Source organism: Notolepis coatsorum (assembly GCF_963971535.1).
Source record: "Notolepis coatsorum genome assembly, chromosome: 20".
NCBI classification, from domain to species: domain Eukaryota; kingdom Metazoa; phylum Chordata; class Actinopteri; order Aulopiformes; family Paralepididae; genus Notolepis; species Notolepis coatsorum.
The window spans coordinates 5,462,333-5,489,387 of NC_140184.1; the positions used below are offsets into that span (position 1 = coordinate 5,462,333).

General features: G+C 44.6%; 1 protein-coding gene across 1 annotated transcript in view; it reads right to left on the bottom strand.

Moving 5' to 3' along the window:
* Positions 1-27,055, bottom strand: part of LOC311247413 (homeodomain-interacting protein kinase 3-like) — a 140,191-nt gene that overhangs the window by 103,752 nt on the left and 9,384 nt on the right. The window contains 1 exon segment of the mRNA XM_084337810.1: positions 10,310-11,585. Coding sequence (XP_084193936.1) covers positions 10,310-11,585 — 1,276 coding nt within the window.

The window sequence follows — 27,055 nt, forward strand, 5'->3', positions numbered from 1 at the left end:
TAAAAATTTAATGGCAGCCTGAAACAAACATGTTTCGGAATTACATATTCCTTCTTCAGTGTTATAGCTTGCTTTGAGGATATAAAAAAAATACATATATATTTGATTACATCATAAAATATGACGACAGACATTCGAAGCTTCGTTCGAATACTTCAATAGAAGCTTCGAACGTTAAAAAATGACATTCGGTACAGCCCTACCAGCGACTGGCTGCTTGCCTCGCCGAAGATCGTCGGCCACGGACGTTGTGAAAAGGCGGTACCCTTGGGACCGGGCGGACAACAAGCCACCGGGGGCGACAGTGGCTCAGGAGTGGCGAGAGCGGGAACCGTCTGGTGATCGGAAGGCTCCCCGGTTCGATTCCCTCTCCTCCCGGGGGCAGCGTGTAGGAAGTGTTGAGCAAGACACTAAACCCCTAATTGCTTCCCGATGGAGCAGGTCGGCACCTCGCATGGTCGCCTCGGCCATCAGTGTGTGAACGTGTGAGTGAACGGGTGAATGTGAGGAACAAAATTGTAAAGCGCTTTGGATAAAAGCTGGCAGCTGCAATATAAATGCACCAGTTAAAAAAGATTTGTACCACTGCCGTAAAAAAACCCTGGTCCAACTGGAGTGGTCAGGTAGTCTCCAGTCTTAAACCTGACAATCTGGTGGTGTATAGATCTTGGTACAGTTTTATATACCAAATATCTTATGAGTAACCTCACTGTTGTGCGTTATTGTTCGCCAAGGCACCGTCTTAGGTCTAATGTAAACGAGTGTGTCGAGGTGAGGTAAAAATGGAAACACCTATTGACCTATCTCAAGCTCAGCCCTCTTTTCTTGATGATCCTATCTTAACAGTTGTGATTGTAGGATCAAGAAAAGAGCGTGCCGTTTGAGATAGTGTTCGAGATACTACTGTTAGAATTGACTGTGTAGTCTCCAAAGCTCACATTACAATGGCTGTAAGGCTGTGTGGTTCTCTGCAGGACAGTAAGCAACGCCGTCACCCTGGGCGATCCCGTCCCGATGGGTGGCATCAAGTGATTCAATCTTGTTGTACTTGTCATCTCTCGCCTCGAGCCTACATCTTACAATCATAAAGCCTGCTTGTGGTAATTGAATCCTGAAGCCACCTGTTAGTTAGTTCAGTATCTTGCCTTCAGGTTTATCTACTTGCGTGTTAATAAATTGCTCGTGAATTTAAAGTATTTGCTATGGAATGTATGAATGGCTTCAAATGTGAAAGTATGTATATATAATCATCCTACATTTCTGCCATGTTTTCTATGCAAAATCTTTTTCTTTAAAGTAACTAGTAACTGATGGGTTCAGATGAATGTAGTGGAGTAAAAAGTACAATATCTCCTTTGAAATGTAGTGGAGTAAAGGTACAAAGTTCCCTAAAATGAAAATACTCACGTAAAGTACAAGTTGCTCGAAAATGTACTTAAGTGCAGTACTTGAGTAAAAAAAAAATACTTAGTTACTTTCCACCACTGGGTATATGAACTACAATACGAGGTTCAGTCATCTTGACACTCAGTTCCATGCTGTACACCGGCGACCAGGGAGCTGGTTTACTGGAGTCCGACAATCCTGGGGCGGCAGAACAGCAGCGTTGTGTAGCATGGTGTGTTCGAAAGGTTTAAATCAATATTGATTTCATTGGAAAAAAAAGGTGGAAATTAATTCATATATTAAAAAAATTTAATACTATCCTGACCTTCTTACAGTCTTCTACTCTTCCTACTATACCAACATGTCTCTAGTACTATGCACTCAACACCCAAGTTTCAACACTCTGATGAACATCGTCACTCAGCAGATAAGAGTTGTACTCTTCCTGCTGACTTGTCGTACAGAACTTGTAAGTCGCTTTGGATAAAAGCGTTCAGCTAAATGACTAAATGACTAAATGTAAATCAAATGGGTCGTCGATGGCGGTTTTGAAATCTTTTAAACATTCAGGTCACAGCAGGTCAGCCTCCCATCAAACCACAGGCGAAGTTTCATCCAAATCAGATCAGAACTTACACACACACACACACGAGTGGTTACAATACGCCCTCACCAGCTCTTCTCGTGCGCTGGTGCGACTGCCCACTCACTACAATTCATATATAATTCATACAATATCAGTCATTATAATCCAGTTATGCTGCTGGAAGAGAAATATCCTGTAGACTCCATTTTCCGAGAGGCACTCGACAAATGGAATTCCCAGAATAATTCCTTTCATAATCAACTATGAATGTTTGCAACATGTCACATATTATGCACAGCTTGACAAAAGTATGCAAGATGAGAACACGATGGCATAACCCATCCATAACCATAAGTTATTTACAGCGTGTGCACATTCCTACTATACCAATGAAACGGGCTAATTGGGCCAATGCAACTGACCTCAACCAGACAGGAATGTTCAGCAATCGCAAACAAAGATCTGGACAAGCGAGCGAACCAGTGGATTTGCATGTGTTCCTTCTGAAGCACATCACTGGCTCCAAGTGCTGCCAGCACTATTCATTCAAATGGCATGTAAATGTCCCGCACTAGAGGAGAAGAGAGCCTTCTACTGGACGTGGTCCACTGGGGGATTGTACTCATAGTTCCCACAAACTCAAAGATCAGAGTCCAAAGACCAAAAAGACCTCACACAGCCTTTAATAGAAACACGTGTTGGTGACATGAAGAGTTGTTTCATGTTCATGAATACGAGAAAGAGGCTGTGAAGCTACTCTGCTGAACCAGACTGGCCTCACTACTAGTCTGATTACCAGACTGACCCTGATTACCAGACTGACCTCACTAGTCTGATTACCAGACTGACCTCACTAGTCTGATTACCAGACTGGCCTCACTACTAGTCTGATTACCAGACTGACCCTGATTACCAGACTGACCTCACTAGTCCGATTACCAGACTGACCTCACTACTAGTCTGATTACCAGACTGACCTCACTAGTCTGATTACCAGACTGACCTCACTACTAGTCTGATTAACAGACTGACCTCACTAGTCTGATTACCAGACTGGCCTAACTACTAGTCTGATTAACAGACTGACCCCACTAGTCCGATTAGCAGACTGACCTCACTAGTCCGATTACCAGACTGACCTCACTACTAGTCTGATTAACAGACTGACCCCACTAGTCTGATTACCAGACTGACCTCACTAGTCCGATTACCAGACTGACCTCACTACTAGTCTGATTAACAGACTGACCCCACTAGTCCGATTAGCAGACTGACCTCACTAGTCCGATTACCAGACTGACCTCACTAGTCCGATTACCAGACTGACCCCACTAGTCTGATTACCAGACTGGCCTCACTACTAGTCTGATTAACAGACTGACCCCACTAGTCTGATTACCAGACTGACCTCACTAGTCCGATTACCAGACTGACCTCACTACTAGTCTGATTAACAGACTGACCCCACTAGTCCGATTAGCAGACTGACCTCACTAGTCCGATTACCAGACTGACCTCACTAGTCCGATTACCAGACTGACCCCACTAGTCTGATTACCAGACTGGCCTCACTAGTCTGATTACCAGACTGACCCCGATTACCAGACTGACCTCACTAGTCCGATTACCAGACTGAACACCACTAGTCCGAAACCAGACTGAACGTCACTAGTCTGATTACCAGACTGAACACCACTAGTCTGATTACCAGACTGACCCCACTAGTCTGATTACCAGACTGACCTCACTAGTCTGATTACCAGACTGACCCCACTAGTCTGATTACCAGACTGACCTCACTAGTCTGATTACCAGACTGACCCCACTAGTCTGATTACCAAACTGACCTCACTAGTCTGATTACCAGACTGACCTCACTAGTCTGATTACCAGACTGGACGCCACTAGTCTGATTACCAATCTGGCTACAGGAGGAAACCCATTTCAAGTTTGGTGTTCACAAGTAACACGTCACTTCCTGTTTTCCCAGAATTCGATTGGGTGTGGCGGTCATATGGTTTGGGCCAGGAATTCTCTGAATCACACGTGCAAAGGCGTAGGTTCTTAGTGAGAGTCTGGCACACAGCCTAGAATGTTTATTTCTTCTTTTTTTTACTCTAAAATGGTAGAACATCCTATATTGCACACATAGGTGTTCCCTGTGTCAAAGATGGATCATAAGAATAATGTGGACCGAATGTACAGTATATGAAGTCTAGTCTTGTTTAGTTTAGTCAATCAGACCTACAGTGCACAAGTTATGGCTTTTCAAAGTTGCACATTCTGACCTCTTATTATAGTGCTACCATCCGGCCACTCTGGTGTGATATTTGTTGCGATGCCTTGGCATGCACTGTGGCAAAGTCCACGTCTCTGTTATTGTATGTAGTAATGTACTATGTCTCTAAAAACAGCCCCTTTCCACAACATGGCAAACAAATATATTTGTATGATTTTTGGAACAGACTGACAGATCAACAGACCAAAACGACAGACCGACCAAACGACCGACTTAACCCTTTCACTGCCACACTACCAAATGGTTAACCCTTTCACAACCACACTACAGAAGGTTAACCCTTTCACTGCCACACGACAAAATGGTTAACCCTTTACTATCACACTACAGACGGTAGTGTGATAAGTCTGTAGTGTGATAGTAAAGGGTTAACCTTCTGTACTAGGTGCTCGGTCGCGGCTAAAAATAGCCTGGGCATTGTGTGACAGTCTGGAGGTGTAGACACTTCTTCTGAGCCAAGAAGCATCTCAAAAGATTGGGGGGGTTAATCTGAGAGGTGGCAGCAGGGTCGATTAGAGTCCAGGGTTCCCAAACTTTTCAGGCCAGGGCCCAGAAAATAAGGCGTCAGAGAGCCGCGGCCCAATGCACATCGTCTGGCTTTTTTTTTTTGCCAGGCGACCGATTTTTTAAGCCAAATATCACTTCAATCCTATTAAGTTAGTTCAAGTTAGTTATTCATTTATATGTGCCATTTATGAGAGGGCTAACTTGTTGCAAAATAATAATGATAATAATAATAGCCTCATTAAAATACTATTGTTGCTTCGGTTGTTTTCAGCGTTTTATGTGCATAATCTGTTATTTAGTTTGAAATGTTCGTTGAAATAAGTAGATTTTTCGTTTGTTTATTTATTAAGTTAATATAGTCACATTTTAGAATACAATAGAATAGAATTTTAGAATACAACTAGAAACACTGTCCTGTCCTGCGTCTAAGTTCAGTGGCCTGACAAAAAAAAAAAAAAAAAAATGTAATCATCTCGCGGCCCACCCGTGGCTGCTCGCGGCCCACCTTTGGGTCGCGACCCCGACTTTGGGAACCACTGGATTAGACAACCATGCGTTACCTGCCTACAGTATTCAATTAGGCCTGACAATCTGACAACTACCACTCTACAAGCATCCAAGCTAACCCTGGACATTGTGCAACAATACAATCACTGTAATGTCTTCAAGAACCAAATGAGAGAAGAAGCGCCCCCATCTTCCTGACAGACAACTAGGGATCTTTGATCTCCGGACACAACCACACATGCTGCACACCCGGTTCCTCTTGATAATAGGGAGGTGTATGACTGACATCATTTTTGAATAGTCTACTGTTCTTAACACTTTGAGTGCCACGGACGCGTTTTGTCGTTAGTTCATGCCGCCAGTTGAATGCCAGCAACGCTATATAGCGTTTGTTTGTCGTATTTTTTTTTATTAGCGATTTGAATTCATATTTCATCAATCGAGCCTCACGCTAGTGTTGCAGACTCTCTCTGAGCTCCATTGGGAAAATACCCCCCCCTATCGTCTCTCCCTGTGTAACTGCACCCCATTAGATTAGACTGATGAAGGGGGGGGGGGGGGCAGTTTCCTCATTTTACTTTTCCGTCAAGCCAACTGAAGGATCCAAGTGATCGCCGAGCCGCAAAACAACGTGGAATACATATTTACAGTACCCAACGCTGAATCAATAAACGCGGTCGATATTTGGAATGGCGATCAGGAATTGGAATAATCTTTTTGGAGAACATCTGATCTGAGGTAAGCAATTTATTTGACCAGTCTTGGGGTAATCGGATCTGTTTTGACCTATATATCAGCGTGTGCCCTGTGTGTGTGTGTGTGTGTGTGTGTGTGTGTGTGTGTGTGTGTGTGTGTGTGTGTGTGTGTGTGTGTGTGTGTGTGTGTGTGTGCGCGCGCTGATCAGGAAATGAGAATATATTTTTCAGATCGATTATATAGCGTGCATAAGTACACATATACTATCGATAATCTAGCGTTTATTTGAAAACGATTCATAAATAGGCCGAAAAATGACAGTTTTTTGTGTATGCCAGAATATTCCAGTAAATGCTGTTTATCACGGAATCTATATATTTTCCTGAAAAACGAGGGCTTTTCAAAATGGTATAAAACGGAAATTAACCGATTAAAAAACAATCCGTTTCGACAATGTTGACTGCAAACAAGTCATTGATAAACGACGGGCAGATTAGACACATAGCCATAATTTAAGACAGAGATTATGCGTTCACACAACGCTATCATTGAAGTGGGTGCTGGCATCCAACCACGTTTTACCATGTTAACAAGTGGCAACCAAAGTGTTAAAATGGAATATTCGAATTTAGAAAAAACACCATTTTTATTTTCTGCTTCAGTTTAAATTCAGTTCAAATGTTCAGTTTCAGTTAAATTCAGTTATTCTTTTTAATAGAATGGATCATTAAAACCAAAGGGTATTGCACATAAATAGGCACTTCAGATAATCCTTCAGAACGTTGATCAACTCAGCTGACCGACAATAAATCAAAATGACACCATTCACCATCGTAGCCTATAATAACAGCATTGCATTGGCTCATCAACCGGTTTTAATAAACAAACAGAAACAGTAGCATGTGCATCTTTTAGATCAATTAGGCTATGAAAATTAGGCTGCCTCTAAATATAAAAATGTATTAAATGAGAATAGTTTGCTTCACTTAAAATTAAAAAATTAAAAATTATATATGTTCGACTCAAATGTGGAGACTGGCACGACAATTAAAAAATTCTAACTCATCATCCCTACTTAATATTAATAACAGGCGTGTTGGAATCGGGGCAAAAAGAAAAGCATACCTTGGCATTGGGGGGAAACTAATTCTGATGATGATGATGATGATGATGATAGAGACAGAGAGAGCGAGAGAGAAAAAGAGGGGGGGGTGGGAGGGGAGGGGAGGGGAGGGAGGAGTGTATAAATGACTCCAAAGCGCGAACACGTCTCAAGATGACATGCAGCAGCACAGTGCTGGAGTTGGAGGATGACGCACGTTCATTTAAGACGCCTGACTCATCATCAGTCTGGCCCAGGCCGACACTATCCGTCTGTTATAAAGACCCAGGAATGGGAAACAGTACTCAGGGGTGTCCGTGTGGATATTCTGGTGTAAAAAAATTACATTATACAAAAAACATATGTTTTATTTCCAAGGGCTATTGAACTCACTGGAGGCTATTAGTATCATAGATCAGTGGCTGAACTACCAGATGACACAGCATGTGCAAGAAGTTACCATCAGAGAATATTACAGTCTTGATTTAAAAATAAATAAATATATATATAATAGGCTTTATGCAATGGCCCTGTGAGGATAGTCTAGCATGAGGGGTATTATGTATGGGATTGTGACTGACCAACAGTAGCATAGTGTAGCACTAGACCTTGTGTGTATTACTATCTAGAAGACAGTCCAGAACTAGTCTCTCCTGCTCTCTGCATGAAGCCCAAACAGATACTTCAATTACCTACTGTATAGTTCATTAGAAACCTCCTTGTGCAAGTTTGACAAACAAGGCCTCCTTGAGAGGCCATGGGAAATGATGAACAGCCACTAAGCAATCAGGTCCTCGGAAAAGGTAGACGCACTTAACTTAACAACAGCTCTCCTAAAGAGACAGATGCCGGGTTTCAGGGTTTTTATAGAGTTTTCGTTTAGTCAGTAAAGAGAACCATTGCCGTCATTACAATGCAACTCATTCATGTCACACGAGACAGGACCACGGCGCTGCTAAAAGCGTCCACAAGCTAACCCGTTTGCAGCTAGCATGCGAGTATCTCCCCAAGCCATGTGCTATTTAGGAAGGAGGATATAGATCTTTCCGGCCGCAAAACCAACTCCTTGTAAATGGTCCTCTGAGGGGACTGTTGGGACGCCGGAGGGCTGAGGCCCCTTCAACATGCTCCTCCTCACCACACAAACAGTCAGTCTGTACAGCGCCGCGCGCCGAGCGGAGGTACAAACCGGACGCCGAAATGGGTCACTGGCTGCTCTTGCACAACATTTGCTCATCGTCTCAGGGCTCTTTCCCCCATAATAAAGCAGAACTAATCTTCCCGTCTTTCTTCCGAGCGCTCGTCCAAGAACACCACCACCGTGTTACCCAGCAGAATTCGTAGCGGTATTTCGGTTTGGAATGTTCACCTGAAGGTTACGATTCTTGCGCTTGACACACAGGCGAACGCTTGTTAATATTCTTGGCTCATTAAACCTGTATTTCATTACAAATATCATATGCATGACATGTAGGCCATAGGCATTTAGATTATTAACAACACTAAGCCTTACACTAAATTCCCCCAGACCTTTCTCAATATTCAATCTTAACTGTCAATCTTATCTTAATATTCAATCTTAAGTATGCCTTAGCACTGGGTGGGAGGTCAACACTGGATGCTTAGGAATTGTACCTGTGACTAGTAATTATTAAATATCCCGCCTACCGTTCCATCTTTACAAACTCAGACTTCTGCTGAGGTCAGACCTGCCCCCCCCCCCCCCCCCTGCCCCCCCCCCCCCCCCCCGACGGCCAAACAATGCTACAGGCGTTTGCAAACTCATACTGACAGTTATTGATTTTTTTTTGGTCAAAGTTATTGTGTCAAAGTCTGTTTCCAAAAGGCGGTTTCCTTTCCCAGGCAGAGGGGATGCGAGCAGCAGCCCCCCCCCCCCCTGCCAGTAACACGGGGGGGGTCACATTTTCTCTGAGGTTGTGGTATGTGGCTCCTGCGTGGGCAGGATGTTGTGCAGCACGAGAGACATTTCTCTGCCTCGCCTCGAGGGAGACCTTTTTTTTTTTTACCCTTTCGCTACCAAACGGTTAACCCTTTCACTGCTTCTATATGGAAGGTTAACCATTTCACTACCACACGACAAAGGGTTAACCCTTTCACTACCACAAACCATCTGTAGTGTGGTAGTGACGGGGTTAACCTTCTGTAGTGTGGTAGTGAAAGGGTTAACCTGACTTCCACTCACGGGTCTGAACGAGAGGAAAATACTAGGATTAGGATTAGACTAGGAGATTAGGCACGGTGGTGTAGGGGTTAACACCGTCGCCTCACAGCTAAGGTCCTGGGTTCGATTCCCACTTGGGGACCAGGTTGCCAGGTAACCAGGTGTTGGGTATCTCCCGGGCCTTTCTGTGTGGATTTGCATGTTCTCCTCCTCCTCCTCCTCCTCCTCCTCCTCCTCCTCCTCCTCCCCCTCCCCCCCCCCCCCCCCCCCCCCTCGTGCTCGCCTCTCCAAATAAGATAAGCTCAATGGAAAAACATGCAGAACATATCGCTAACGCTGTCGCTACTAGGGCTGACCTTCGAATATTTTTTTTGGAATTCGAAGCTTCGGGCCGAGATTTGATTTTAATTCGAAGCTTCGAGAAAAAAAAATTAAAAAAAATATTATTATTATTATTATTTTTTTTTATGTTGTGGGACTTGTACAGTCATTTGAGGCTTTATAAAAGCAGCACAATGAACACAACTCTGTCAGTGCCGAGTCCGACCTCATCATAAATAACAAACAGCATTGCTTGTTGTAATTAACAAAGAGAGGCAGAGTTGATTTTGCAAAAAGTAAAAAAATAAATATATATATTCATATATATATTTTTTTAATGATCGAATTTTATTTTCATATTCGAATCCCATGCCCATCAAACAAAGCTTCGAAGCTTCAAAGTATTTAAGACAGCCCTAGACGCTACCCTGACGAAGACGGACAGGAGCACTTGGATTGGTCCCCGGGGCGCGGCCCCACGCCATAACCCATGTTGGGGGGGGGGGGGGGGGGGTGGGACGATGGGATAAGTGCAGAGAGACATTTCATCGGCGACTCAGTGCATGCGTGTGTGTTCGTGTGGGTCGCTCATCTCGCATGCCTGTGTGTTAATCTGCATGACAAATAATAAAGACGTCTCTAGCTGCACTCAACACCGGTGTGTTTGAATACCTGTGGGGAAAAAATTAAACAGTTTGTCCCCGTTTCCCGCAGACCGCTCACCTGTAGTACCGGGACTGCAGGTAGGTGGAGCACACCGCCTTGGACACGTGGCTGGCCGACCCGAAGTCGATCACCTTCACCTTGTACGGCTGCCTCACGGGATCCACCAGCATGATGTTCTCGGGCTTCAGGTCGGCGTGGATCAGCCCCATGGACCTCAGCTTCCTCAGCGCCGTGGCCACCTGCTGCAGCACGGGCCGGATCACCTTCAGGGGCAGCGGGCTGAACTTGTTCTGCTTCAGGAAGTCGTAGAGGTTCTGCTCCAGCATCTCGAACACCAGGCAGGTGTGGCTGCGGTGCTGGAAGCACTCGAAGGCCCGCACCAGGTTGTGCTCGTCGGCGTTCTCCCCGCTCAGCCGCGCCAGGATGCCCACCTCGATCTGGCCCTGCCGCGCGTACGACGGGTGGTTCTTCAGGATCTTCACCGCCACCACCTCGCCCGTGCCGCGCTTCCAGCACTTCACCACCTGGCCGAACGTGCCGCGGCCCAGGAAGTCCAGCACCTCGTAGGTGTTCTTCATGGAGCACAGGACCTCGTGCTGCACCAGCTGGTAGTCGCCGTCCCCTCCTCCTCCTCCCGCCGCCCCTCCTCCTCCTCCGGCCCCTTGTTTGGAGGGGGCCCCCACAGCCGCGGGGCCGGGCACGGCCGGGTTCCCCACATTCGTCGTTTGCATCATGGCGGGCAACATGGAAAGTTCCTCCACTATCTGCATGGCGCTCCCTCGATTATCTAGCTCCTCGCTCTTACGTTTCAGCCCGCATCGCTGGGGGCCGTCGTCCGAGTACAAACCTCCACAGTCGTCCTCTTCCTCGCCGCTCTCCTCCACTGCCTCCCCTCCTCCTCCTCCTCCTCCTCCTCCCCTTCCCCCTCCTCCTGCCCTTGTCGCTCCACTGCTGCCCCCCCTCCCTCTGTCCGCCTGCCGCGCCTCCTTGACCCGCGAGGGGATGCCCCCCGCGTCCTGGCGCTGCCGGAGCGCTCCTCCTCCTCCTCCTCCTCTGCCGGGCTGCTCTCGCTGTACGCCACGCACCACCACCACCACCACCACCGTCTGCACCGGGTACTCCTGTCCGCCGTGCACTCTCACGCCCGCCGCCGCCGAGGGTTGTTTGGTCGTGTGTTGGATGCCGAGGGTCCTGTTCAGATAAGTCCTCGGGTGGGCCCTCTCATGGTACACACAGCTGCTGGGCTCCACTTTCAGTTTCTTCACGCTGCAAAAGGCACTTGTCTGGGTTTGATAAATGTGTGGTGGGTAGACCAAGACTTGTGAGGCCATACCTGCACGGGAGAGAGAGAGAGAGAGAGAGAAACGCATTAACATCACGGTCAAAATGCACTCTTTAGCACGACGGAACATTTCTTTTCACGTACTATGAGGCCTGGCTGGAGGCCATTGCTAACTCCGAGTAGAGACTTGATGAGAGTCGGCAATTTGATCATGTAGCTGCTATATGTGAAAACAATCAAACAAAACCGCGTTTTTTGATGATATGGAAAACCTATACGCTTGACGTCTCTCACAGCATTAAAAAAGTGAACGATGGCTCAAAATAATAGTGTGTCTAATTGTCCAAGATGGCCACACAGGGTATGGCCATGTTTGGTATGGAATATCATATGAAAAATGCTTGGTTCTGTATGAGCCCCCTGAGCATGTGCTTCATACAGTAAAAAAAAGTTAAAAGAATAAAGTCCAAACACAAAATATACAATATACAAACTAAAGTACAACCTAAAAGTACAAAATGCAAACAATGAGGTACAAAATGCTAACTTATTTAAAATGAGGTATGGATGTAGGCTTGGGCGGTATGACGGTATTAAGGTATACAGGGGTATTTAGAGATACCGACGGTATTGATTCGATACCGTCCGTCACCGTCAAAATCACAGATGCGCTTCAGTTTCTATAACAGCGAAACAGAGTTTTGAGTGTAGTGCACACACTGAGTGTAGTGCACACATGCGCCAGCAGAGGGCGAGACCGCTCTAGTGGAGCGAGTGGGTCACAACAGTGTTCACGTTTTACGGTAATGTTGCGACAGTGCTGTGAAAATACCGTAAAGCGTTGTGACGAGAGTTGGTGTGTGTTGTTGTCGAGTGGTGCACTGGTGGAGCAAGCAAATAATCCGTCTCTTATTATATGTGAACTAATGAGTACAATGTTTACACAACAGCCCCCACCGCCTTTTTATTGTATTTTTACCGTCCTGTACTATCCGCTGTCAGCTGTTTATCTCTCTCTGTGAGCTACTGAGCTTGAATAACTAGCGTTAGCTCACGTTAAGTAGCGTTAGCTCTGCGGCTAATCTTAGATTACCCTGAACTAAATCAATGACTAGGTTATAAAGCATTCGAGTAGTTTTCACTGCACATAGAAGTAACCAAACAACGGGAGCATTTCGGGAGCATACCAAAACCCAGGCAATTTCTAGCCCTTAAGGAATCAAATAGTCTGCCATGGCTAGATGCTAACGCTAAAACGGTGCAGGCTTCTACCGGTGCGGGACTACCATTCTGAGAGCTGACGATGATTTGTTTACTTGGTAACTCGGGTTGGGTTGGGTTGGGTTGGGTTGATGAATGAAAGTCATACCGTCATATACCGTGCACCGCAGTATTAGGCAATCAAGGTATAACGGTATGAAAAAAGTCATACCGCCCAAGACTATATGGATGTAGTGCAAATCTTTTTGTAATAAATAGATAAAATGTGGTGTAGTGTTAAAAAGTGTTTAAAGTGTCTAACGTGAATGTTAAAGGTGAGTGTTTGTTTAAAGTGAGTGTGGGCATGTGGATGTGTGTGCAATGAATGTAGATGGGTGGGTTAGTGATGCATAGAGTCATTGCATAAAGAAATTCTTAGTTGACTACTGATTGATTAGTTGATTTAATCGCCAAATGTATTTGTCAATCATTTAGAATGAGCTCTTAAAACCTGTAGGTGCTTGTCATTTCTCAGGAAATAACTCACTTCAGCATGGGAAATAACAGGAAAGATTAAGAGCGACTACTCGACTAAGACTAAATTGACCGACTAACCTATGTTGAGAACATTAATAATGGACCGGGTAATATGATTTATTAACTCAGAGAGATCAATATACATACTAAATAGTAGAGAGAATGGCTGGATGGCCCTCACCCTGAGTGACCAGCTATGAGACCCGGAAGTGAGAGGAAAAAAAGAGAGAGAGAGCTCCTTTATAGTCAGGAGAGGGGGGGACCTGTATTTGGGGGAAGAGAGGGGATAAAGACACCTCCTCTCTGGGGAGATGGGACAGAGGGAGGAGACAAGCTCCATATTTCCACCCACACATACTAAAATGCATTCCTCCAGTGCATAAGCCGTTCTATTTTGTGCTCTTATAAAGATGCATTGGTCATTTTGGTGCCCTAGTGATGAAGAGTTTCACTTCGCTGTACTGCTCTGCCCAATCTGTGATGTCAGAGTGCCTCTTTGGAGGTAATATCACAATCTGTCTAGGGGGGGAAAAGAGGTACTCTCTGACATCACAGATTGGGGCGGGGCAGAGCCCACAGCAGCGTGGTGAAAATATCAACCACTATATTTTAATAATGCAGGACCTGTTGCAGAGGTCTTTATTCGGCATGCAACGACACTCAATGTTTTAGTGGTACACACACAGTGGTTAGTTTAGCACACACACCGGAACACACACGCATGCATTGTCTCTTTAGGATCGCAGATGCGATTCGTCTCTGCGATTAACCCATCCCGTCATCCTTCCCCCCCAAGGGTAGCCGGGAGCAGACAGGCGTCAACGTGAGCCGCGCCAGGGGACCAATCCAAGTGCTCCTGTCCGTCTTCGTCAAGAACGCCACAGCGTTAGCGATCTGTTGTTGTGCATGTTTTTCCATTGGGTTTATCTTATCGGGGGGGAAACCCTTGCGAGCACGGGGAGAACATGCAAACTCCACACAGAAAGGCCTGGGAGATACCCCACCTGGGTACCTGGCATCATGGAAACCTGGTCCCCAAGCGGGAATCGAACCCTGGACCTTCTTGCTGTGAGGTGACAGTGTTAACCACTACACCACTAGGGCGGCAGAATGACAGCAAATGAGTGTAGTTACACTTTACACAACTGAAAGTATAAAAACCAATCACACGTTAATCGCTACTGAGGTGAATATGATAACATGATAATATCATACTGCCCGGCCCTACACAGAGCTGTATGATAACATACAGTGATAATATCATACTGCCCGGTAGGGCTGTCCCCGTTTTTGGGCTTCGAACTTCGTCAGGGTTTTTCGAACAGACGTTCGAACCTTCGTTTTTAATAATAAACATAATAATATCATACTGCCCTACAAGCTGTAAGATAACATACAGTGATAATAATATCATACGACCCTACAAGCTATAAGATAACATACAGTGATAATAATATCATACTGCCCTACAAGCTGTAAGATAACATACAGTGATAATAATATCATACGGCCCTACAAGCTATAAGATAACATACAGTGATAATAATATCATACTGCCCTACAAGCTGTAAGATAACATACAGTGATAATAATATCATACGGCCCTACAAGCTATAAGATAACATACAGTGATAATAATATCATACTGCCCTACAAGCTGTAAGATAACATACAGTGATAATAATATCATACGGCCCTACAAGCTGTAAGATAACATACAGTGATAATATCATACGGCCCTACAAGCTGTAAGATAACATACAGTGATAATATCATATGGCCCTACAAGCTGTAAGATAACATACAGTGATATTAATATCATACAGCCCTACAAGCTGTAAGATAACATACAGTGATATTAATATCATACAGCCCTACAAAGAGCTGTATGAAGCATCAGAAGACCTGCTTTCTGTCAAGTCCAGCCAGTCATGCAGACAGCCACGTCGTCTTAATGGGAGCAGTGTTTGAAAATACTTTTATCATTCCACCACCCCCTCCATTGAACCCCTTACACCCCCCCCCCCCTGCCTCCTCCTCCATTGAAGAAAGCTTCTGCTATCTTAACGTTAGCAAGCTAAGCATGCATCTCTCTCCTCTCCTCCGTTCTCTCTCTCTCTCTCTCTCTCTGTGTAACGTTAATTAACTTGTGTTCCGCTGGGTAAGACTGTTAGTGCACTGCATACAACTTGGTTTAATCCAAAACGTCCATTCAGAAACGTTGTATTATGAAATAAGACATTCGGCGATATCTGTGTGAATATTCCTATGCCTTGGTCTGTGTTCAGCTGACACTGTTGACACGCCCACTACGCAAAGCTAGTGCTCCAGTCATGCATCCACTCAACTCATAGAAAATACAGTATCACAGGCTATTCTAAAAGTATTAATTAATACTAATAAAATGGAGTATTGAACCGTTTTTAACAGCTGGGCATCGAGATACCTTTCTAGTATCTGTGTATCATGCAACACTAGTAAAGACATTTATTTTGACATTCTGATTTAAGAACTTTCTAAATAAAAGTTAATTTATCTGACTGCTTGTATTAATTGATGAAAAAGTAGCCATGTGCAGTAATATAGATTATAAAATTGAGGATGTAATATATTATTGAACTGCATCGAGATCGAATCGTGAGGCCAGTGAAGATTCACAGCTCTAGTACAGGGCTGTACACTCAGGGAGCGAAATTAACTGTGCCCCTAGTGAAAAAGCTTAGCGTACAGCCCTGTAGTACTGACACAATGTAGTAGTGTCCAACTCTACTCTGTATCTCCCCACCTCTTCCTCGTGTCTCTCTCCCTTCTCGTCACACTAGTGTTCTTCCATCTGAAGTGTGTGCTTGTGTGAGTCACTCTCTCTCTCTCTCTGTAGCCCATTTCTCTCCATCTCCCCCCCCTCTCTCTCCCTCCCTCTCTGTGTCTGTGTGTAGGGCTAGGAGAGCTGTCCACTTTCAACAAGCTGCTGTGTGGTGCTGAAATTATTAGAAAAAGTACAAGAGAAAAAGTACGTAATGACCACGAAAAATAAATAGACCCGTCAATGAACGGATAGAAGATTGACAGAAGAGGGCGGCTACGTGGCGTAGTGGGCAAGGCACTCGCCACGAATGCGGAGACGCTGGGCTCGCCTGTTCGAGCCCAGCGCTCCACATTGCTTTCAGTTTGGCTGGTCGTTCATACTAATACACATTGGCCGTATTAGGGGGTGGGAAACTGATGGGTGGGGATCAGGCGTTGTGGACAGCGACTCCTACAGGTCGGTTGGTGCGCCTGCGCAGTAGAATCAGGAAGTGTCGGGGGCAGCGTGAGCCTCCCACGCGTTACTCCTCGCCACTGAGAGATCGAGCTGCGCAGGTGAAAAGATGCGACTGCTGTTACCTCAAGTACCGGAGGGGACTTGTGCTATGTATGACTTAGTCCACATTGCAGCCGGCTTGTGGGAGGCAAGAAACAGCGTTCGTGACAGGGGAGGAGGGTTGAATTGGATGATACGAAAATTGGGATGGGAGAAAATATAGAAAATGGGAGAAAAAGTGGATCAAAAAAAATCACTAGTAGGGCCAAGGGGGGCATTGGGGACGATACTAGGTGATGATTCCTAAACTATGGGTCAGGCAAAGGGACATCATAACAGAACATGAGTGCCGTTAAAACTAATGTTGCATTAGCACATTATGATCATCGTGTTCAATTTGACAGACCTAGTGTCCGTGCATCCCACTGTGGATCTCTAGGCAACCAATGTCAAAGAGAATGGCAGGGAAGAGGGAGAGAGAGGTGGATTAAAACCTTGAAGCCTCGGAAGGACCAACCATCGGTCTGACTAGACGCCCCCCCCCCTTCCTCTGTCATTTGGCAGGAGAACAAGCAGCAATGCCATTCTACAGACATTTCATTGCCCTGCCAGGATATTTAGAAATGCCATTACATCTTTAGCTAGAGTCACAAGAGAAAGGGAGACATGGTAAAGTGACAGTGTTTATGATGGTTTTGTGACTTGTCACAAGACGGTTATCGTTTATCCACAGCTTTTCAGGAGCTGCCTGCTGGTAACCGTGGTAACCCTTTATACTGGACCATGTCCACTGACCCCAGCTCAGAGCAGCTCATCTACTTCCTTTATACTGGACCATGTCCACTGCTTTATACTGGACCATATCCACACTGACCTCAGCTCAGTTCATCCATACGGGCTCTTTATACTGGACCATATCCACTGACCTCAGCTCAGTTCATCCATACGGGCTCTTTATACTGGACCATATCCACTGACCTCAGCTCAGTTCATCCATACGGGCTCTTTATACTGGACCATATCCACTGACAGAGGAGGTCGTCCATACGGGCTCTTTATACTGGACCATATCCACTGACCCCAGCTCAGTTCATCCACACCAGGACCATACCAGTAAAAATTTTGACGTCTTACCATTACTGGAGATTGCCCGTCTTTAGCAAATGTTGTGTTCATTCATAAATGTATATGGTGTGTGTTTTAGCTGATAACAGATTACTCAAATACCTCAAATGGATTTCAATCTTTCAAAATGTTCTTGTTATGTACCCCAGTTGCTATTGCTTATATGTACTTATTTGTGTTTCATTACACGTATATGTACATGCTTACCAACTGTTTCGCCTGTTTTATAGCAACACTACTATCACCGACATCTAAGAAGGGAGATCCCCCCTTGAACGGCCCTTCTAAGGTTTCTCCCCTCCACATTGCCTGTGGTGCTTTTTTCCTATTGCTAGGTTTTTAGTGAGTTTTTCCTTACCTTCGCGTGGGGTTTGTCTGGGAGTGTTGCATTCATTTATTTACTTTACATTGTATTTTGGATTTCATGGTGTTTTTGTTTTGTTCTTGATTTATTGTGCTGTTTCTTCTTGACTTGTTTAAGAAGACGTGTTCGGCCCATGGGGACATTAACGTGTGTCGTCGGGCCTTACAAATACATTTGATTTGATTGACCTTACTAAACGCCATTCACAATGCCATTGGTGGGGTGTAAGATACTCCATGAGACTTGAAAGTTGTTTTGAAAGTTGCTCGGCATATATAACACATCCCTCTGAAAACCACTAGGTAATTTTACTTTCACCAACACTCCACTAGAATCCCTGAACGTCAAACTTCTGCAGTTAGTCTGTGCGCTTGTTATTAACTCCCGGGTGCTTGTGGTCACTGCATGGATTTGAATCGCTTGTAGTAGAGTAATACAGTAACATTAGCTCAAATAAATACATTATTTATAATAAGTCATTTTCACAAGGGTAAATTACCTATGCCTAGTGACTTTCATGTTGCATATTTTAAACCCTTTTCAAATATCAATGGCAGTGTGAAAGGTAGGATTAAGATCAATCAAAAACAAAAGTTTCATACACCTATGCACACAAAACGGGTTTGTCGAGAAGTCAAAGTTAGACTGGTGTGGTCCTTTAATCAACAGTGCATTCAGAGTGCCGTATTTAGAAGCCCAGCATGCCTCTTCCTCAAGCCCTGCCACACCAGGCCTGAAGAGTTCTCTCCCGTCCAAACACACAAAACAAGGTTGTTGGTGGCAAGTCACTTTACACACAGTCGAAAACATCACATCACACCTTTTAAAATTTGGTGGGAAACGATCATAAAAAAAAATAAAAAAAGAGGTGCCTACTGTACCGAGTGAAACTACAAGTTTCAAAAGCTGGAAGGCGAGGCCACAGAAAGAATACAGGGTCACTGAGCAGCCTCTGAATGGCCTCGTCATCATCGCTGCCTACCTGGCTTCACGCTCACTCTTCTCCCTCCATATTTGGAGATGCAGTCGTCCGTGGGAGAATCAGGTCAGTGAGCCAAGGCCCTGCTGCTGGTGATGACTCTACTCTCTATCTACCACGTCAGACCGGATGGAAGGAGTGGACTCACGAGAGGAGCAGCAGCGGCGGCAGCACTGGCCCAAAGTGGAGCCATCAACAGGCACACCGTTCAACGGGCTGCAGCCACGTGGTCCATAGAGAGGCTGCCAACTCCCAGCCTCTACAGGCAATGGGCACAAGGCAGGCATCACTGGCGTGAGGGGTTTTCAAGTGTCTGTTGCAGACCGCACACACACATCTCAATTAAGGCTGAGAGACCATATGCCATTTGGAAGAATCGATAAATCGGGAAAACAATTTCGATAATTATATTAGTATTTTTTTTTCTTTTTTCTTTTTTTTACAACAAATGTATGTTTATTTTGCAGCAATTCTTTGTCGTTGCCGCCATCTTTAGTGTTACAGATTTCCCCATTCAAAATTATCCTTCTCATTTTATAGTCGTGGTCTCTGGATGAGATGGAGGAGTGCACTGCATATTGAATGCATGCACAGTGCAGAGTTGCAATTCAACTGAATTTACATGAAATGGGGATGTTTTAACTAAAACATGCCACAAGACCTAACGTCACGGTGACCAATCACGGCCACTCTTATTGTCTGGGACCAAATACGGCCACGCCCCACTCCCAGCAAAAAGTGGGAATCTCTAGAATGGGTTTGGGGCGTCGCTGTATACGGAAGTAGCTCTCAAGGTGACGATTAGACAACATTTTTGGTGGTCAGTAGATGGCAGCATTGGTTTAAACTTAAAGGCTGAAAATGTTGAGAACTACAACACTGCATTTCCCAAGAGCGTTAGCACAGGTCGCAGGTCACTGGGATGTGTCTATATTCTCCGACGTGATCTGAACAGCGTTAAACGATACTGCGACCTCGGTATAGCGACCGAGAATGGCCAACTAATTATCTTAACAAAAGTGCGCTGGTAGCGTTACATATGTTGTCTAAAGGGGGACATATGGTACAATTTAAGATTCTAATGATAATCAGCATATAAAAGACAACATAGAGCATCGTTAATTTGTAAGAAACCTCAATGAAAACGGCGCAGGGTGCTCTTGTTATGAAAATGTGATAGAATCCTATAAAAATGTGGACGCATTTGGCCTACGTTCCGTTAGTATAGTATAAAAAATAAAAAAGTGATGCCACTTATCGATTTCACTCAGTTATCGATAATTATCGATTCCGATCACCAGACGACCGCTCTACCTCCTGAGCCACTGTCACCCCTATAAGTTCAGCGGTAAGGTAACTAGGTATATCGGAATTGTAGAACCTATGTGACCCGTTCTAGTGACAGGCTAGTTCTTAACACTTGGAGTGCCAGCGACGAGATTTCTCGTTAGTTCATGCCAACCGTTGAGTGCCAGCCGACGAGAGATCTCGTTTTTAAATCGGTATTTTTTTTATTATCGATTTCCATTCATTTTTCATCAATCTAGCCTCATGTTACCAGTGGGGATCTGTCTGAACTCGAACAGGGAAAATACCGCCCCCTATCATCTCTCCGGATGGTACTGCACCCCTTTGGATTGGATTGAATGAAACACATGGAGAAAATAAAGTCCTGCTTCCACATTTTACTTGTCAGACAAGTAACCGGAGACGATCAAAGTCATTGCCCACCACCAGAACAGCGGAGAATGTGTGTTTCCAGTACCCAGGGTTGGATCAATAAACGCGATCGATATTTGGAATGGCGATCAGGAATTTGAATAATCTTTTTGGAGAACATCTGATCTGAGGTAAGGAATCTATTTTACCAGTCTTGGGATAATCAGAGCTATTTTCATCCATCAGCATGTGTCTGTGTGCGATCAGAAAATAAGATAATCGATTTTTCAGCCCGCTTCTATAGCGTGCATAAGTACACATATACTATAGATAATCTAGCGTTTATTTGAAAACTATTCATAAATAGGCCGAAAAATGACAACGTGTTTTGTGTATTCCAGTAAATGGCGATTATCACAGAATCTTTATTTTTCTCTGAAACTTTCAAAAAGAATTGCGTTTTTCAAAATGGTATAAAACGGAAATAAACCGATTAAAAAACAATCCGTTTCGACAATGTTGACTGCAAACAAGTCATTGATAAGCGACAGCCATATTAGACACATAGCCATAATTTAAGATATAGTTTATGCGTTTGCAAATATAAAAGCTCCGTCATTGAAGTGGGTGGTGGCACGCAACAGGGTTCCGGGGCACCGCATGGCTGGCACTGAAAGTGTTAAGGTCCCCCGAGTTTGCTCAGGACTTGGAGAATCCAAAATGTTCCTTTGATGCCCGTATAGCTTGTGGAATGACCTCCAACACAGTGAACACACTCCAAAAGACTGAGATTCAGAGCTGCAGAGTTTAGGACCTTGATCCTAACCACTGTATCAAGTTGTACCTGTTTTAGTTGATCTCTTGCCGTTCCTCCTTCTTTCTTGACATGTTGTGATTTGAAATGCTGTCATTTAGGACCGTTTCTTCTCTATGTAATTTGTCGTGCCTTCACAAACACAAACAAAAGGGTTGGACATTTTATTTAATTAAAACGCAACTACAAGGACAAGCGTTTTGAAAATAAACGCGTGTCAGGGCGGGTGTCCAAATGCGGTCTTCCAAGCTATCATTTGGACTATCACCACTCAAGGGAGGGGCTTATGCGAAGGGTGGATTTAGTGGTCGATCCGTCTACGCTGTCCTCATTTCATCAGGCCTGCCACCAGAACCACTAAATGCTCATTCAATGTAATTTGATGTGGTTGAGCGTACTATACTGTCAGCATTCCACATGAACAATAACATAGAGCTTGAATCATAGAATGGGCATTCCTATTAAACTTACCAGTACATCATAAAATGGCTGCTACTTGCTACTGTTCCACACATGGATATGCTGTTTTCCATGACATTATACGAATTCTTGGCAGCTGCCTCGGGAATGTACCATGATACTCTGACCATGAAAAGGTATTTTCTATCCATTCAAGTTATGTGAACAACAGACCACGTCCCACTTTTCCACCTGTAGTTTTCAAAGACCGCATTAACAGTTGGCTAATTGTCTTTTCATTGTGGAATATTCTTTCCCAACACTCTTCACTTCAACGCCTGCCTACACTCCAGTCAACATAGTACTTCTTCAGGGCATCCTGGTGCCTCACCTTGATAGGAGGCAACTGTATAATCGCTAGGGATGGGTACCGAACTCTGTACTTTTAAGGGTATCGACCAAATGACGTCGGTACTACAGAGTATCAATTCACGTTAGATCAATCAGTGCCACATTTCGATACCTAAAGTAAGCCAAACGTTAAATACTAAACATTTAATTTCATTATCTGAAATATTCAAAAATCATTAAGTCTGCTATGAGCCATTCTCCCTTTGTGTGTGTGTGTGCGCACGTCCCATCTCTTGTCTTTGGAAAGAGGATGGCCAGATAATGATTATATTTAAACTTAAAAAATAATAATACATAATAAATGTATTACATGATCATGCAACATTAAAGAATCGTTGTAGGAACGCTTTGGGAGAGGGGGGTAGGGAGTTTTAGTTTGTGTGGTGTGATAACAATGTTTAAATTGAGAAGTTTGGACTTTAGTTTAGTTTTACAACAGAAATAAAATGTTTGTTATAATGAAAGTACCGAACGTTCACATTTGAACACATTTGGTACGGTTCAAATGTGAACGGTACCCAACCCTAATAATCGCAACGTCCTGGGCTCGAATCCGGCCCAGGACATTTGTTGCATGCCATCCCCCGTTTCTCTACGCTGCTTTCCACTCACGGTCCTATCCCAATAAAGCAAATATGCCTTAAAAACATACCTTACATGTTTTTTTACCTAGCACTTCTTCAATCAATATCTGAAATAGAAAAACAAAAAACAAAAAAACAACCAAGGCATAAAAAAATATATAGTTTGTTTCCTGTTGGTTGTCAGTTAAGGCCATGGGTAGCTAGGGAATTTATTTTATTTTATTTTATTCTTTCCCACGGCGACTATGGATAGGGAATTTATTTATTTAATTAAAATGTTCACAACAACATGGATGCATGTACTCTGCCAGCATGTTTAATATCCATAATACTAAAGGTTTGACTAAGATTTTTATGAAACTTTATTGTAAAAAAAAATTATATATATTTTAATTTTTATTTTAATAAAAAAAAGAAAATGTAACTCATAAAATAAATTGGGTCGCACCTAAATCGGCAGGGTCGGTCGGCAACCGGAAAGAAACCATTTTTTCTTTTAGGCCCAACCAACCAACCATTTACTATTATGCTCTTTGCTACTAAGTAATCTACGGTGCCACTACTGTGCCTATACTACTGTGCCTATACTACGGTGACTATACTACGGTGCCTATACTACGGTGACTATACTACGGTGACTATACTACGGTGACTATACTACGGTGACTATACTACGGTGACTATACTACTGTGCCTATACTACGGTGCCTATACTACTGTGCCTATACTACGGTGACTATACTACGGTGCCACTACTGTGCCTATACTACTGTGCCTATACTACGGTGACTATACTACGGTGCCTATACTACGGTGACTATACTACGGTGACTATACTACGGTGACTATACTACGGTGACTATACTACGGTGACTATACTACTGTGCCTATACTACGGTGCCTATACTACTGTGCCTATACTACGGTGCCTATACTACTGTGACTATACTACTGTGCCTATACTACTGTGCCTATACTACGGTGACTATACTACGGTGACTATACTACGGTGACTATACTACGGTGACTATACTACGGTGACTATACTACGGTGACTATACTACGGTGCCTATACTACGGTGCCTATACTACGGTGCCTATACTACGGTGCCTATACTACGGTGCCTATACTACGGTGCCTATACTACTGTGCCTATACTACTGTGCCTATACTACTGTGCCTATACTACGGTGCCTATACTACTGTGCCTATACTACGGTGCCTATACTACGGTGACTATACTACGAAGTACGAGCTACTATGCTAATATGTCTATACTACTATGCACTCGAGGGTGTACCACTCAAGTTTGACAAACAATATCACTGACAATTAGCTTCCAGAGTTGTACCCTTCCTGCGGACTTGTTCTATCCAAAGTGTGGCTTACAAGTTGGGTACAAGTGTCGGCTAAATGACTAAATGTAAAAAGTAAAAGGTACTGAGCTAACCTTCAGCAGGTAGGCCCACTGAAAAGTGAGAACTAGGGATGTCCGATATTATCGGCCGATATTGGCATTAAAATGTAATATCGGAAATTATCGGTATCGGTTTTCCAAAAAATTTAATAATTAAAATAGGTTTTTTACATTTATTTAACCTTTATTTACCCAGGCAAGCAAGTAAGAACAAATTCTTATTTTATTGATTGTGAAAAGTATGCATAATGTTGTGTTTTTTGGGGGGGGGGGGGGGGGGGGACCCTGCATATATCGGTATCGGTTGATATCGGTATCGGAAATTAAGAGTTGGACAATATCGGTATATCGGTAAAAAAGCCAATATCGAACATCCCTAGTGAGAACTGATCCTCATATGGATCAACAACACTAACGAGGCTGAAAGTGCCTTAAGTTGCCATTAAACCATTTCTATTTAGGTTATCTCTGGCCTGATCACATTTTCCTGCTTTATCTCTAAGGCCTATGTTAATTACATACGAAGGATTAGCCTAAATAATCACCCTATCTCAGCGAGTCGTGTGACGCCGTTCATCTAAAACTATGCAAGAAGAGAGTGTGTTCCGTGAGAACAACTGAGGCAGTTTATATAGTCATCCCTCAGCCAGCCAGCCAGCCAGCACTGAGACGCAGGGGGTGGAAAAAAAACAGTTTGGCTCGACCAACTGCCACATTTCCCCGCCTTCCTTCCGGTGACTCTGAGAGAGGCTCCGTCTCCCAACCCCCCGGCCTGGAGAAGGGTTAGGGTTATAGGGTTACAGGAACTGCCCCAGGCTGAGTCCCTCACGACGAGCCCAATCTCCAGCAGAGCTGCTAACGGGATGGCACACTTGTGTCTCTTGATAACAGCTGGTATGCGAGCCACCCGTTTCGCTCCACTCTCGGTAGTGAGATAAGGCCTGTCCTACCCAACCCCCCCCCCCCCCCTCCCCTGTGGCCCTGTTCATTGTCTTCATCCCCAGACCCCCCCCCCCCCCCGTTCTGCGTTACCATCCACCTTCTTCCTCCACACTGGGGGGAGAGAGGTCTATACGAGCTAAGCCGTCAGAATGGCAGCTGCTGGAGCGCCTGCTATTATTACCACCACCTGAAGTCTGACACTCCCCCGGCCCGCCCCCCCCCCCGGCCAGCCAGCAGCCTCCTCCTCCTCCTCCTGCCGCGGTGTCGTGTTACAGCCCCCCCGCTCAAAGCTGCAGGGCTTTTTCAGCAACCGTCGGCTGAGCTAAGTAATTGCCCTGCATGGTTGACCTTTGACCCTCGCCAGGTTGAAATTAAATTGGGAGGAGAAAGAAAATAAACACCACACACACGCACAACTGTTCGAGGGGACCCTACGGCTCCTGTGCGAGGAGATAGAAAGTGCCTTCGATGTGAAAAGTAGCAAGGTGTGAGGAAACCAAGTTACGCCGATAACAGTGGAAAGACAAATAGGCTCTACATGTTCTCGTGGCACTGGGGGGGGGGGGGGGCTGCTTGGAGAAAACACCATTCCTTACTATCCAGCAGTGAATAAAACATATTGAATTATTAAAATAAACGCTTCTCATAATTTGTAGCGGGACATCTTAAAAATAGGTTTATGCTCAGTGGATAAAACATATCCAAAAAAACTCCTCCGGGAAAAGTATATATATAAAAGTCCTAACCTATGCAACTTGGTAATTCGGCTGGTTACAGACTCGAACCAGCGGTGTTCCATTCAAACAATGGAATCGTTTTAAAACAACATTTCGAGAGCTAGTTAGCCTAATCATCAAGTCCTATGTCTTCTACGGGATCAGGATATGCAAGATAGTACGTGTTTACACGCCATTGCAGATTTTTTTTTTTTGTATCTACTTTTTCTCCCATTTTCAATTTTTCTCCCATCCCAATTTCGTATCGTCCAATTCTACCCTCCCCTGTCTCGAACGCTGTTAGGCCATGCCTCCCACAGGCCGGCTGCAATGTGGACGAAGCCTTACATCACGCGTCCCCTCCGGTACACGAGGAGGCAGCCGTCGCATCTTTTCACCTGTACAGCGTGATCTCTCAGCGGCGGGGGTCTGCGTGGGAGGGAGACGGCGCCCCCCTCGCTTCCTGATTCTGCTGCGCAGGCGCACCAAACGACCTGTAGGAGTCGCTGTCCACAACGTCCGATCCCCACCCACCAGCTTCCCACCCCCTAATACTGCCAATTGTATTAGTATGAACGACCAGCCAAGCTGGTAGCAATGCAGAGAGCTGGGCTCGAACCCAGCATCTCCTGCATTAGTGGCGAGCGCCTTGCCCACTGCGCCACTTAGCCGCCCTCATTGCCGACAAGTTTAAAACTAAAGAATCATTAGTCATTAATAAAGGAAATATTAATCCATCTTGAATGACTAGTCGTTAAACACTGCCAGTCTCAAATCTCATGGCCTACAATAAATATTAGGATAGCTCGCCCTTCTTGGAGCAGAGACTTCTTCTCTTTCATGTGGAGGGGGTGTTTTTCTTAGTCCGGTGTCTCCTTCCTGTGGACCATAAAAGAACACGCCAACATTTTGGGAAATTAGCTTACAGTCTTCTCCAGAGAGAGACAAGAAGATAGATACCAGTTTCCTCTCTGTGCGTTCAGTAGAAAGCTATCTGGCTGCACGTTAGCCTAGCTTAGCACAATGAATGGAAGCAGACAGGCATTGTCCAACTAACACACCTCTCCCGAAG